At 38.6% G+C, this 13,157-nt stretch overlaps 1 protein-coding gene across 3 annotated transcripts in view; it reads left to right on the top strand.

Annotated features, from left to right (window-relative positions):
- TOX (thymocyte selection associated high mobility group box) overlaps positions 1 to 13,157 on the top strand; it is a 218,875-nt gene that overhangs the window by 179,175 nt on the left and 26,543 nt on the right. For all 3 annotated transcript variants that reach the window (XM_048286703.1, XM_048286704.1, XM_048286702.1), the window contains one exon: positions 2,600 to 2,830. In XM_048286703.1, coding sequence (XP_048142660.1) covers positions 2,600 to 2,830 — 231 coding nt within the window. The remainder of the gene's footprint in view (positions 1 to 2,599; positions 2,831 to 13,157) is intronic.

The following is a 13,157-nucleotide window of genomic DNA, read 5'->3' as shown; positions in this document are numbered from 1 at the left end:
TGCTTTCTTGTGATAAATAAGTTAAATACATCACCATAATTAAGCAATAAGCCATGACAGGAGGTGGATTACCATGAGTTAACTACACCTCCAGGGATTTTGAGGCACAAGTCTATGCCTAGCAGAATATATATGGTTTTTATTTTATTTTCCATCTGTCTCTGCTTTGGTGGTTAGAAGTAGAGTCTATGAAGCTGATAGACTGATGGGAGCATAAGGTAGGCTATCATCTCAGCCATTTGCGAGGTTATTAGTACTGGAATTCTGGTATTCTTTTTATTTTGTTATTTTCATATAAGACAAACAGAATTTCCCCTGTGAGTACTCTGTTTTTAACAGTGGGTTTTTGAAGTCTCTTGATCATTAAGGTTGGAGAATAAGGTTTATAGCTGTTCACAGAGCAACTTACCAGAAGGCACTTACACAAGTTTCTGTAGTATATCACCTAGTTTAAGGGTACTTGAAGTAGTGTGGTATCCTAATATACAGAAAACTTTTAAGTCTCACTGGTTCAGAAATAAACTGAAAGGAGAAAAATGTTTGCAAATCACACAGGTAAAATTTTAACTATAGAACTAATTATTGCCACGTCTTCTTGCTCATGGTGTTTGCACAGGACTTCTGAAAAGTTTAGACTAATATTGTCAAATTAGCTAGAGAGACCTAGTTAATTATACTTTACTGCTAGTTTTGTGTACCCCATAGAATTAAATAATAGCAAGAGACAAAAAGTTGATTAACTTAATAATGGGTAGCACACCTTTGTTTTTCCGTATTTTCCAAATGCTGGCAATAGGCTGCATGTCTATTAACTTCGTATTAAAGTTGCAACTATTGTAACATAATGCTCAGAAAACAAGCAACTTCATTTTCAAGTTGTGGTCATCACTTTGTTGCTGTTTTTAGTAAGTCACAGAGATCCAGATTGTTCCCTGTAGTCACCTGGGTTCAGTTGGACACCACATAGTGAGGCATATAGGAAAATAAAAAAGTTATTTTTCTCAAAACGAGGATTTCCAGCCATTTTCCTCATGCAGTTCCTGTATCCTCCTGTGCCACTTGATACGCATTATTAAAAAATAATAATAGAAGGAAGGGAAAGAAGTCATGCCTAGTAGATCCTTAGCCTAGAGCATCCCATTTATGCTCTTGATCTTCTCGTATTTCAAAATGCTTATGATGCACAGTGCTTTGGTCATGCTGACAAAAGAGAAAAGCCTTTGAACCCACTTGTAAGATCACACACCATTTCTACAGCTACAGTAAATTAAGTGATCATATCAAGAAAAGCTACTTTGCCATGGAGCTCCAGTGTGTTGAAGAATCAGGTCATTGTCCCTTTATGTGCTTGTAAATCATAGAATCCTAGAATTATTTAGGTTGGAAAAGACCTTTAAGATCATTGAGTCTAACTGTCAACCTTATGCTTCCAAATTCACCACTAAACCGTGTGCCCAGGAGACACATCTACACATCTTTTAAATGCCTCCAGGGAGAGTGACCCAACCACTTCCCTGGGCAGCATGTTCCAATGCTTGACAATCACTTTGGTGAAGAAATTTTTCCTAATATCCAATATAAACTTCCCCAGGGGCAATTTTAGGCCGTTTCTTCTCATTCTATGCCTTGTAACTTGGGTCAAGAGACCAACGCTCACCGTGCTACAACCTTCTTTCCAGTAGTTGTAGAGAGTGCTGAGTTGTTGCCCGAGCCTCCCTTTCTCCAGGCTAAACAACCCCTGTTGCCTCAGCTGCTCCTCACAAGTCTTGTGCTCCAGACCCTTCACCAGCTTCACAGGAAAATAGGGTGCTTTGGTGTTTGCACAAATGCTCATGTGCAGGGTTTTTTTCAGGTGGTGCATGAATAAGGCACATGACCTTTCCTCCATATACCTTCCTTTCCTTAAAACATTTGCTTTTACATGAGCAGATATAAAAACGACTCAGCTAAATCCAGATAGGTCAAAACTGATCCTTTAAAAGGCTCTAAACTGTCTATACTGGTAAAACTTTTCTTCTTCAGACTTTATTAGAAGGTGGGGGGGGAATGTCTATAACTTGAATTGCTTGATTCACAACCAGATTTTCTTCAAAGTCCCTGGATGATGTACCACCTGCTGTAGAAGAGATTTATTTGAACAGTAGTCTGGGGTCATTCTAGGGAAGGATGAGAATAAGAAAAAGGTAGAAATGACAGTGTGTCTTCTGTCTGCAGATGGTTCATATTGTTGAAGTGATACTCAGGCTATAGAAAAACTAATTTAATTTGAATTTTCTCATTATTTTCATGTCATAGCCACTAGCAATAAAACTTAGAAAAGATGAAAAGTTGACCAAATGAACTACAGAGATTATAGCAATTATATTAAAGAGAAATATAAAGTACTTAAGGGAAAAAATAGCATCATCTGAAATACTTATAGTGAATTTTCTACATGTGACTAATGCAGATAGTGTCAACATGTGGATTATCAAAGATAACAACAAAAATTCCATTTCTGCATGCAAAATCCATAATTTTTGCATCACAGAGGCTGTAACAGTGGTTGGAGGCTGTAACTGGCTTTTTTTTATAGTACTTTCCTAATTTTATATTACAGGTCAACGGTGGCGAGAAAAGACCTGCTTCAGATATAGGAAAGAAACCCAAAACTCCCAAAAAGAAGAAGAAGAAGGACCCAAATGAGCCACAGAAGCCTGTGTCTGCCTATGCATTATTCTTTCGAGACACTCAAGCAGCCATCAAGGGCCAAAACCCCAATGCTACTTTTGGTGAAGTCTCTAAAATTGTAGCTTCAATGTGGGACGGCTTAGGAGAAGAACAAAAACAGGTACAATATGTGCTGTAGCTCAGAGGCTTTGTTTCAGGAAAGTCAGGGTCATCTGAGCACTGTAGGTAGCTTCTTTTGTTTGCCAGGATGAAAATTGAATATGTGCCATCTCAGGAATATAACTTAAAGATGCTGAGATAAGGACAGAATTGTTTTATTTCATCTGTATGAAACCACTAAGAGAATTTGCCTTGTTTTGGGATGTGACACAAGTTTTAAGATTATATTTAGGGATGTTTTATGTTGAAATTGGTGGGCCTAGGATTTTACAATGTCATTGCCCTGTATGTGAAACTGTCGTGTAAGAGGACCTTGCTTCCAAAGCTTATATCTGTGCATGTGACCTGACATATATCTGAGCTCCCACTTGCAGATGTTTCCCTTCCCCATGATCCCATGATGCCAGAAGGGGAGCTGGGCTCACACATGCTCCTAAATCACCTGGCTTTTATGAAAGACATTAGTGATGTGTTGACCCAAAGAGACCTAGGGTGGACACTAGCAAAGGGCATCCTCTAGCATATATGTGGGCTGTGGAAATCACTTCCCGAGGTTACTTCCATCTTCCATGGAAAGGCCTTGGTTCTGTAATGAGGCCAGCAGAGCTAGACCTGACACTTGGCAGAAATCCTTCCAAGTCAGTCAAAGCTGTGTAAAAGTGGGCAACTCTGAAAGCTCATCACATTTAAGTGGTGACAGCTGGCAAATACCATTCATCCTCACTGTACCATACCATTGCTTTTCTGTTGTTACTGGTTGCATTTTTACTAAGTGCCAACAGAATGGATTAGATTGATAAAGAAATAGGAACTTTAAGAAAGCAACAGATATGGAAGGAAAGGATAGGTTAGGGGAGAGATATATTGTCTGCAGGAGGCCTGGACTGGGGTTGATGTTAGCACAGAGAGTGAAATAGAGCTGGGACTAAACCGAATCTCATTCATTCATACACTGTTATTACAAAAATACAGTTAAAAACCTAAGAATTAAAGAAAAGTTTTTTATGATTTTTTGGTATGTACAATTATTTAGGCTTGAAAAAAAAAGGGTTACTTTGCTGATAATTGGGTGGTGTAGGTACATTTAGATCCTCGTTAAAGATACCAGTGTAAAAAGAATCAAGATTTGGCACTCACTGACTAACAACAACAAAAAAAACGTTTTGTTATCTAGTATCCACCATTGAATAAGGCCAGCATTTGGAAAGTTTAGCTGGAGGAAAGGTAATTTTCTGAACACAGGGAACGGAAAGGTCACTTGGACTGGCACATTAGAGTTATTTTGTTGTGTTGTCTCTTTCTTTTCCCTTTTTTAATATGCCCAGCAAAGGCCAACCTAAAAGACTCTAAAATGCACATCTCCTTGGAGCTTGTCATGTGTGCGCTACCACCAAAATATTAAAGCCTTTCCACAGAAATGTGTAAGAAAAGTGCACGAAAACCTGAATTTCCAACTTTAACTTTGATTTTCTATTCATGGTTGAGAGCAAAAATTGTGTAAGTCCTATGCTGTAAGAGCAGAACAAAATTTATCTTCCTTATCTCTGTTGTTGTTAATTTAAGTTGAAACACAGCAGAATGATGTGTTATGGGATCCTCATGACATATCTATGTAAAAATGGCTGCAACTATGTTTTTTCAGCCAATTTTTTCAAAAGTTTGGGCTAGCATATCTTTGTTGCTTTTTGACTCATTTTGCCTATTCATTATCATCTATTAAGCACATTTTTAAAACTCCAGGGCCAAACCCCTTCTAATCTAGCACTGTACAAAAATAATAAAAGTCCCCATTTTAAAAAAATAAAATTGGCAATGCTATTTTGTAGAATAAATTTAAACTCATTTTTTATTATGTTAGGAATCTAATAGCACAAAGTCATGATTACAAGACATCTTAACTGACTAGATAGTCTGTATTTTAAAGGCCTAATTTTTCTGATCCAGAGCATTAGTAACTGTTATGAAACCTATGTCTCTGGTAGGAAAATTGGACTCTAAAAATACAAATGATTAATGTAGCATTTGGTATTTGGCATTGAAGAATTTTCAGAAATTCAAAAATAGTTAAATAAATAAACAATGTCATCATTAGAGGACTACTTTATTGATGAATTATACTTGCTGAAAAGGATTCAATTATCATAAAGCTTCTGGCTTATGTTTTGGAAGCTAATGCTTATTCTGGAATTTAAATAGAAGTATGTTTCCAAATTATGTTTCCTGAATTGGAACTCCTTTTACTATTTAAATAGTAAATATAAATGAATCAGAAAGTAGAACATAATGCAGCTATTGAGAAAGAAGAATAGGCTCATGTTTTCATGCTAAAATGAAATCTTCTTTGTTCCTATGATCTGAGCCATTTTTTTCTGAAATGCATAGAATTCTTGTTTATTCCTGAAGATTGACCACAGAATAAATAAAAGTATAGAAACTCAGTACAATAATGACCTAAGGGCAGTATATGTATGTCCAAGCCTTTGCAACAAAATTTTGATAACCTGACATATTAGACTGTAGCTTGAAAAGCTTTGTGCAATAACCACATTTTATGTTTTTCAAACTGTGAAGAGCTAGGAAAGTGGTGTTTGAGAAAATAGGATTTGAATGACAAAAAAGGAAATGTTATTATGAACTAGCTGATGGTGGGTGCCTTACTGAAGTTAGGGGAGGGTTATGCTTTAAAATGGATTGCACTCTGATACTCTTACTTGCAATTTATTAGATTAAAGCAGATACCAGTGTACTTCCCTCTTATTATACCATATGAAGACATTTGCATTTTTGAGTCACATTAATTTCTGTGTGTAAAAGGCCCGGTTTCAAACAATGGTGGTGTGTGACTGTGGGTTTTTTTTGTCCAAATCTACCTACACAGAGGAGTCTAGAAGTTAAAGGGAGTTTAGTGGTCATGGTGGACTTTGTCATGGACTTCTCAAGTTCTGAATAGAGTACAATAATTATACACGATCAGAAGCAAGCACTGTGCATTTTCCTTCATTTTTCGTTGTAAATGCTTTCTACAATTGTTCAGATTAATAAATCTGTGAATGGTAGGCAGCTGTAGCAGTAGTATGTTGAGGTACATTCTCCTCAATGCTGTAGCCATCTCACAGGGCTATTTTTTTTCAGTGACTGTTTCAGTTCCTCTCTTATGATCACAAACACTATTTTCTCCTTAGTACTATACTTCTGTGCATCTCATTTCTACAGCTTATCTATGTACATCTTTGCCCTTTGCACACTTTTTTACTGCAAAGGGGAGATAAACAGCCCCGAGGAAAGAAAGTTCAGCATGCTAAATGGTTGAGTCTCTGACTTTCAGACAGAACACTGTTTTAAACCAGGTAAAAAGGCTATTTAGGTCATTTTCTGTCCTTAGATGAAAAAGGAAAGTAATTTTAAATCAGTACCAGATGTGCATGTACTAAATGAACCTTAAGTTTCTAATTGGAGTCCTAGTAAAGCTGTAATAGATGTGGCAAATTAAAAACAAAATGTTCTTGTTTACATTAGTGTAACTTTAAAACTTCAGCCAAAGACCTTAATAAATGTTCTGTTATTCTAAAAATGGAATTGAATGTCTACTCAACATTCAACAAAATTAATCTCTGGTGTAACTTCAGTGACTTAACTGGAATTCTAGTAGGAATTAATTTGGCCTCCTATGAACAGCTTAGTGTGCATACTTGTGTGTGTGTATGTGTTCCTGTGTGTTTACTTCAACGTTGCGCTGGTCTTACATCTGGGAGAAGGAGAGATTCACCTCAGGCACCCCAACTTAACAATCAGAAGAAGCAGGTGGAACGACTGTTTGAGTGCTGTGACAGATGATTTCTTTCAGGCTGCATAATTCATAGACAGTAATATTAGCTGCAGCAGTTCAGCTCAATAGCAACACCTCATTATTTTATCCCTCAGTATTTATTCCTATGGTTGACGCCTCATGAAATTACTGTTAATGTGTTTATATAAGGGCAGATCTGACACAAGTGGGAAGAATTTAATTTCCCACTCATTCTTTCCTGCTGATGTGTCCTCTTCCCCTGGTAGAAGTGGCAAGTGTAAATAGTTAATTTGCTTCAATTATGAGCCTGTCCTGGTAAATTAGAAGCAGCAGGAATATGAAAAGCCAGAATTATACATATGAGGCAGCTGACAAATCCTCTGAGCTCACAAAATCAAATCATTTACTCCTCATTGGTGCTCAAAGACCCACTAGATAAAAGCTGCAGTTTATTCTTTAACATCTGATGGAACTTGGCTTGTATGTTACCAATACTTACATAAAACAAAGTCCCTGTGCATTAGCGTCAATATTTGTGACACTGTTACCATTTTCACTAGAACTCACAAGCTTTCAGGAGTTTTTATTTTATCTCTAAAAATAACCCAGACTGATTTGGGCACGAAAAATAACAAAGCATGCTTTATAAGTTTCTCTTTTGACCACAGGGAAGTTTTAGACCGAGCAGTACATTATCCACTGCTGGAATGAACCAGCTAGATCAGCAGGGGGTTTACAAGTAATTCTGGCCAATACTTCATATCTCCACAGCTTCTCTCATGATGTGAGGCACCACAAGTCAGATCAAAGTGGATCCAAGATCAGTGTTTCAACAGGTCTTGACTCTGCCTGGCCTCTGGGAAAACCTAACCTATATCCTCCCTCCCAGGGTGCTATGGCATCCCATCCCTTGACATGACAAATGAGATCATCCATCCCATGGCTGGAAGAGCCATCATGTCCCCATTGCATTGCCATGCATGTGGGGTGCCTGGTGTCAGGATGTCAGACAGTTCAGGGGACTGGCTGCTGAAACATCAGAAGATGTGCAGACCATGAGGTCAAGGTAGTCAGTAGCATCTTGAAATCAATTTTCAGTTTCTTCCCTTATATATGCTCAAATACTCGTAGACATTTATTTATCTATCTCTTATTCTCCCTTTAAAAACCCTTACTTGCTCCATGCTAATGAAGCAATCTCCAAGGAATAACTAACACGCTTGTAAGAGAATGAGAATGTGCTTTCAGTTTAGTAGATAAACAACCACACAAGGTTTAGCTTTGTTTTATTTTTGTAAATGAGAATAGGAAGAGAAGGCACATCTGTGTGTGCACACTGCCAAAGTGAATTATAAGCAAGGTGGATTCAGGAATAGGCACAACAGAGAGCAATCTTACATTTCTCCTCCCAGATACCTGCACCAGCAATGTTGATTTTAGCAGTGTTGCATCTTAGGCCTGTTTGGGAGATGCACTGTTTTTCTTCACAAATTTCTATATTGAAGTTGCATCTCTACGCTTTGAAGGTCTAGATAGGAGTGTCAAGATTTCAAAACAACTGATCCTCATCTTGGTATATTCTCCTTCTCCCTTCCTCTGAAAGTATCTGGGCTTAATGAGCTGGAACACAAATGGGCCAATAATAGGCACACACTGAGCACGGATACAACACATGTCTATGCACATATATGTACGTATATATAAATTTATATCTTCAGGTTTTTCTATAACCCTGGCTTCTATATGGCCAGTCCTTGAACCCCTTAACTTCCATTGACTTCAGAGGGGAGAAGTATCAGGCCCTCTGGGAACACTGAAGTCACAGAGAACATCAGACACCCCCTGTCCAGGGTGGATTTCTAACATCCGTTTGCAGCACACAACAAACACAGCTCCTAGAGAAATATTGCACAAGGCCACTGAGTTATGAAATGTTGACTTTAAGTCCACTTCACCTTCTTATTGTTCTTGGAAGCAGCTGGGTCATAACATCAAGACTATAAGGTCAAATTTAGGCCTGGCACAAATGGCTGCGATTTCCAGTGTTCTCCATAGAGTCTCACTGTTTGTGCTAGAGCTGAATTTGGCCTGTGATCTTTCCCTCACATGCCAGAGACTGAATTCTTTCCCCCAAGCCCCTAATATGTCATCACTATCTTTTCCATGCTCTACAGTCAAAGAGACTACTGAGCCATACAGCTAGCCCTGGGCCTCTTACTGTATGTACTTAGATTAAAAATCAAATGGTAAAATATTTCAATGTCCATTAGGCAGTTCTGAGGATTTTTTTTCTGACTGCTGTGGGAATATCTTTCTCCATATTTTAGATGACTGTGTGAAGCTCTAGGTGCCTTTGATGCAAAATCAGGAGATTAAAACTAGATAGGTTTCCCAGTTGGAAAAAAGTACGAATTTTCTCTATGAGCCAATGTATTTAGGGCTAGGAATGGCAATCTGAATGTGGAATTTAATTCTGGATTGGAGCCTACTGTATTTTATCAGATGACATTCCTGCAGCTGTAGCCCGTGAAAAAGACACTCCCATGGGATATAACACTGCAGAGACCAAGAATACAAAATCAGTCATGCTGCTTTTTGATTTATTACTTTTGCATATACTGTTTTGTGGGGCTTCCGGAACACTTCCACCGAAACAAATATGGGCACTTTTACATCATTTTAAAAAGACAAATATAACTTGCTTGCAAGTGTCAGCTCTAAGGAGATATCCACAAGATGAACAGAAAACTTCCCTTTCTTTGTCATCCTCATACCATCTATTTAGGCAAAGCCAGGGAAGTAGCATGGATCTTTGTAATCTGCTTTGTTAGCTAGGAGACACAGAGCTTTTGCAGACTTCCATGAAACACAGATTCTGAAAGTCTCTTTTTCTCTTAAAATCATCAGTCAGCTTAGTTTGCTGTCTTCAAGGCTAGCATCATCTCTAATATCAAAGGGGACTGTAGTCACAAGCAATAGTTTTCCACTAGCACTCAAAACTTAGGACATGGTTGCAGACATTTGAGTGCCTGTTTTGGCTCTTGTGATGACTTGGGGAAGGGATATCTGTTCCCCGCGGGCAATAAGGGTGCAAGCCACAAGTGACAGGGCAGTAATCCTGATGCCTAGTGTGTTGTGATGTGTTGGTAATCTGCCACAAGCAAACCGAGAGGAAGTTCATTGTGAAGAAATGGCTAACTAGAACAAAAACCTGGCTTAAGGCATTACAGGTATATTTCAGCTATATATATATATCAGTAATGAACTTCATATTATGGAACACATAGGAAAGCACAGGAGACATAAAGCCTGCCTCAAGGAGTTTATGATCTAAAAAGACAAGAATTAAACAGCAGTTAAAATACATAAAGCAAAACATGACCAGAATTTGGCAGCATAATGCAGAAGTGCTTAAGTTCTACTGTGGTTTTAATTTGGTGAATCTAGTATTTGTGAGTGGTTGTCCTATAACTCACCACCCCTCTATCTCCAAGTGGAACTTTGGTGCATTCAGTTTAAGGCTGTGTGTGTTATCACACAAGAGTTCAGTCCTTGCTGTAGGCTGCATTGCAGCTCTGGTGGCCCACATGTATGGTCAGCCCAGGAAACCTGAGCTAAGGGTTGCTGGTCCAATGGCCTGGGGGCTGGTACCAGCCTGTGAGCTCAGCGCATTCGTTTTCCCTGGTGGCCTAATTCAAGTTCTTTGTTATACATTTTTATGCACAAAGTAGGGTTTCATACTCACTCCTTTTTGCATGCTTTGCTAAAGAGTGTAAGGGAACTTGAAGCTACCTTAGAAGTGCAATTAAATAAGGACCTGTGTATTATGCTGTCTACATTTGTGTGTGTGAAGCACAGTAGGAAAATAATGCCAGCAAGTTCCACTTATAGACGGTAGTCTTGGTGTTCTGGGGTTTCTATAAGATGCTGAAGAGAAATGAAGAGAAAAAGAATAAATTAAACTGACCCACCCTGCATATGCAAAATGATGGTTTTTTCTGCCAACATTAATTTTTCTGCAATTGGGACAATGTAGAAAATAAAATACTGTGTAAGGAAACAAATATGCTGCTGAATCAGAATGGGCCTTTGCTGCCTGAGTGACAATCAGTTGATGTTCAATTACCATGTTAAATGAATTAAAGCAAGATGGAAAGTACTTAACTCCATAACTATATGTTCCTGTCAAGTTACTTATTTAATAATTGTTTCTTGCTTGACAAAGGACAGGAAAATGACCGTATAGGAGATTTCTAAGATGCTATAACTAAAACTAAATATTCCCACTATACAGTATAGATAAGCAACAGAACAGAACCCTGCTTCATGATACTGGGAAAGTGTTAATTGTATTATTGGATATGATGTGTTTTATAATTTGGCACTGTCTTAAGCATGAAGCTCGAAAGAGCTTCAGCTATTTTCTAGAGCACACTTGAATGATGACACAAGACATTTTCCTCCCCAAAAGTGCTGCAAGGATGCAACTCTTATGCTTACAACAACACAAAACTATTTAAGCCTGAGGGCTAAAACTTCCTCACAGCTGCAGAAAAAAAAAAAAAAAAAGAGTTTGGGAGGAACAGCTGACTTGCTCATACCTGCTTGAGGTACGGCTGCAAATGCTGAAGACACTCCCTCCCCACTTGCCCTGCCTTCATAAGCCCCCAGTGCAAGTCCAGGCCAGCACAAAGCCAGTGAATTGGTACCACTGCCAGGACCATATTCATGTGCCTTCAGATAAAAATATTGATGGCCAGACCAGACCCTGTTGCTATTTATGTTGCCAAGTGTTTACTCTGTCCTAGACAGACAGAACTTACCCTAATTTTTAGTCTAGGCCATGACCAATCAGAATTTCCACAACCAGCATGAGGATCATAAGCCTACTTGTATAGTAGGCCTTGACCTAAGCAGTGGGCACCTTTAGAAGGACAGTGCACGTAGACAGGGAGGGCTCAAACTGTTGTCCTCAGAGGACACACTCAAGCTTTTCCAGGGACAAAGTGGGGTGAGCTGATCACCCTCCAGACAAGCCAGCCTGCAGAGACCATTCTTGCCAATGCAAAAATCAAAGCAGTCTGGGGTCATCTAAAACTTTTCCCCACCCAGTAAGGACTTTTTTACCATAATGACTTTCTGTTAAATTGTTAAAGTTTATAGTGCCCAGGAAGACAAGGTGTTCATGTGATTATTATTCATTCACCAAAAGATTCAAGAGAAGAGGGCAAGGCAGTGCATACACTAGACATGGTAGATACATAGGTAGGAAATAATTAAATAACTGTCTGATGGTGTTCCTATGAAGTAGTGATGTTTTAGATGGAGATTTGCAGAATTGTTGTTATCTTCATATTATTGAGTTAACCTTGTGCAGTGTGACTATTTGCAGGAAAAGTCGGGTCCCAGAGGACTTTTTCAATTATGCTGTGACTGTAAGAGCACAGCAGGAGTGTCTATTTTTTGTATTTGTGCTATGCAAAATAAAACCCAATGTGGAAGCAGTGGATACATGATCTTTTGAAGAACATTATTCTGTGTAAAATTCTTTGTTCAGCTCTGTTTTTTAAGTTGGCTATCAGAATGATGCAGAGGCATCGCAATATACAAAGCACTATAACTTAGTCTTTGTTCTGTAGGTCAAGCTGAATTCATTTTAGCAGCCAGGAACAGACTGCTGACTAATTTCTTATTTGTTTTCAAAACAAATAGTAATTCCCCTAATAATCACAAACGACTACAACTTAAGAAGCAAATCGCTACCTTTTTTTTTTTCTTTGCAGAACAATAGGAGATAATCAACCACTACATATTTATCTTAATCTGGAGAAATTACAAGGGTGCAAAGATACAGTTGCACAGCTAAAACCCATCTTTTTCCCTCTCTGTCTTTATAGTTACAGTTTTAGAAGCCTAAGACTTCTCTGTTTCCATTATGATCTTTTGCTTCCCCTGGGAAGCAAAATCTTTAATCCTTTTAGGCAGCCTCTGAGTTTTGCCAGCCTGTGTGTGAGGTTTGTTCTGTGTCTGAAAGCAAAGCCCTTGTGAAACAAAAAATTGTTTCATGAGTACATTCTTTATCAAAATGGTGTTGTGCTGGATCCTTCCAGCCTGAAATTACCACTCTCCCTTTTTAGTCTGCAACTGTATTGTCCTCTGTGTGTACACTCTGTGCTGCCAGGTCCTCTCCATTAGGGGACTGCTGGTTTTACTGAAGGGTTGGAAGATCAAAAGAGAACACTTTAAAGTTTCGTAAAGTTTATCTTTCTGGGGAGGAGGTGTTCATATGTACTTTTAGCTGTGGAATTCAGAAGAACACCCCAAAATTGTCCTCCTAAATAGATTTGCCTGTCTTTAAGCTTTGAATCAATAGCCCAGTTAACTAGGCAGTGAGGAATGGGAGGGGGAAGGTGAACAGTCTTCACTTTCCTCATGGAGGCTTTCCTCAGGTGCCCAGGTTGTGCAATTGTCTGGAAAAGTGGACAACAAAGACACAGAGCTGCAGTTTTCATGTTGTGCAATATTATGAATCCCAAATGCC

This window comes from Corvus hawaiiensis, chromosome 26 (genome assembly GCF_020740725.1).
Source record: "Corvus hawaiiensis isolate bCorHaw1 chromosome 26, bCorHaw1.pri.cur, whole genome shotgun sequence".
NCBI lineage: Eukaryota > Metazoa > Chordata > Aves > Passeriformes > Corvidae > Corvus > Corvus hawaiiensis.
This window is presented reverse-complemented; position numbering and strand designations above follow the sequence as displayed.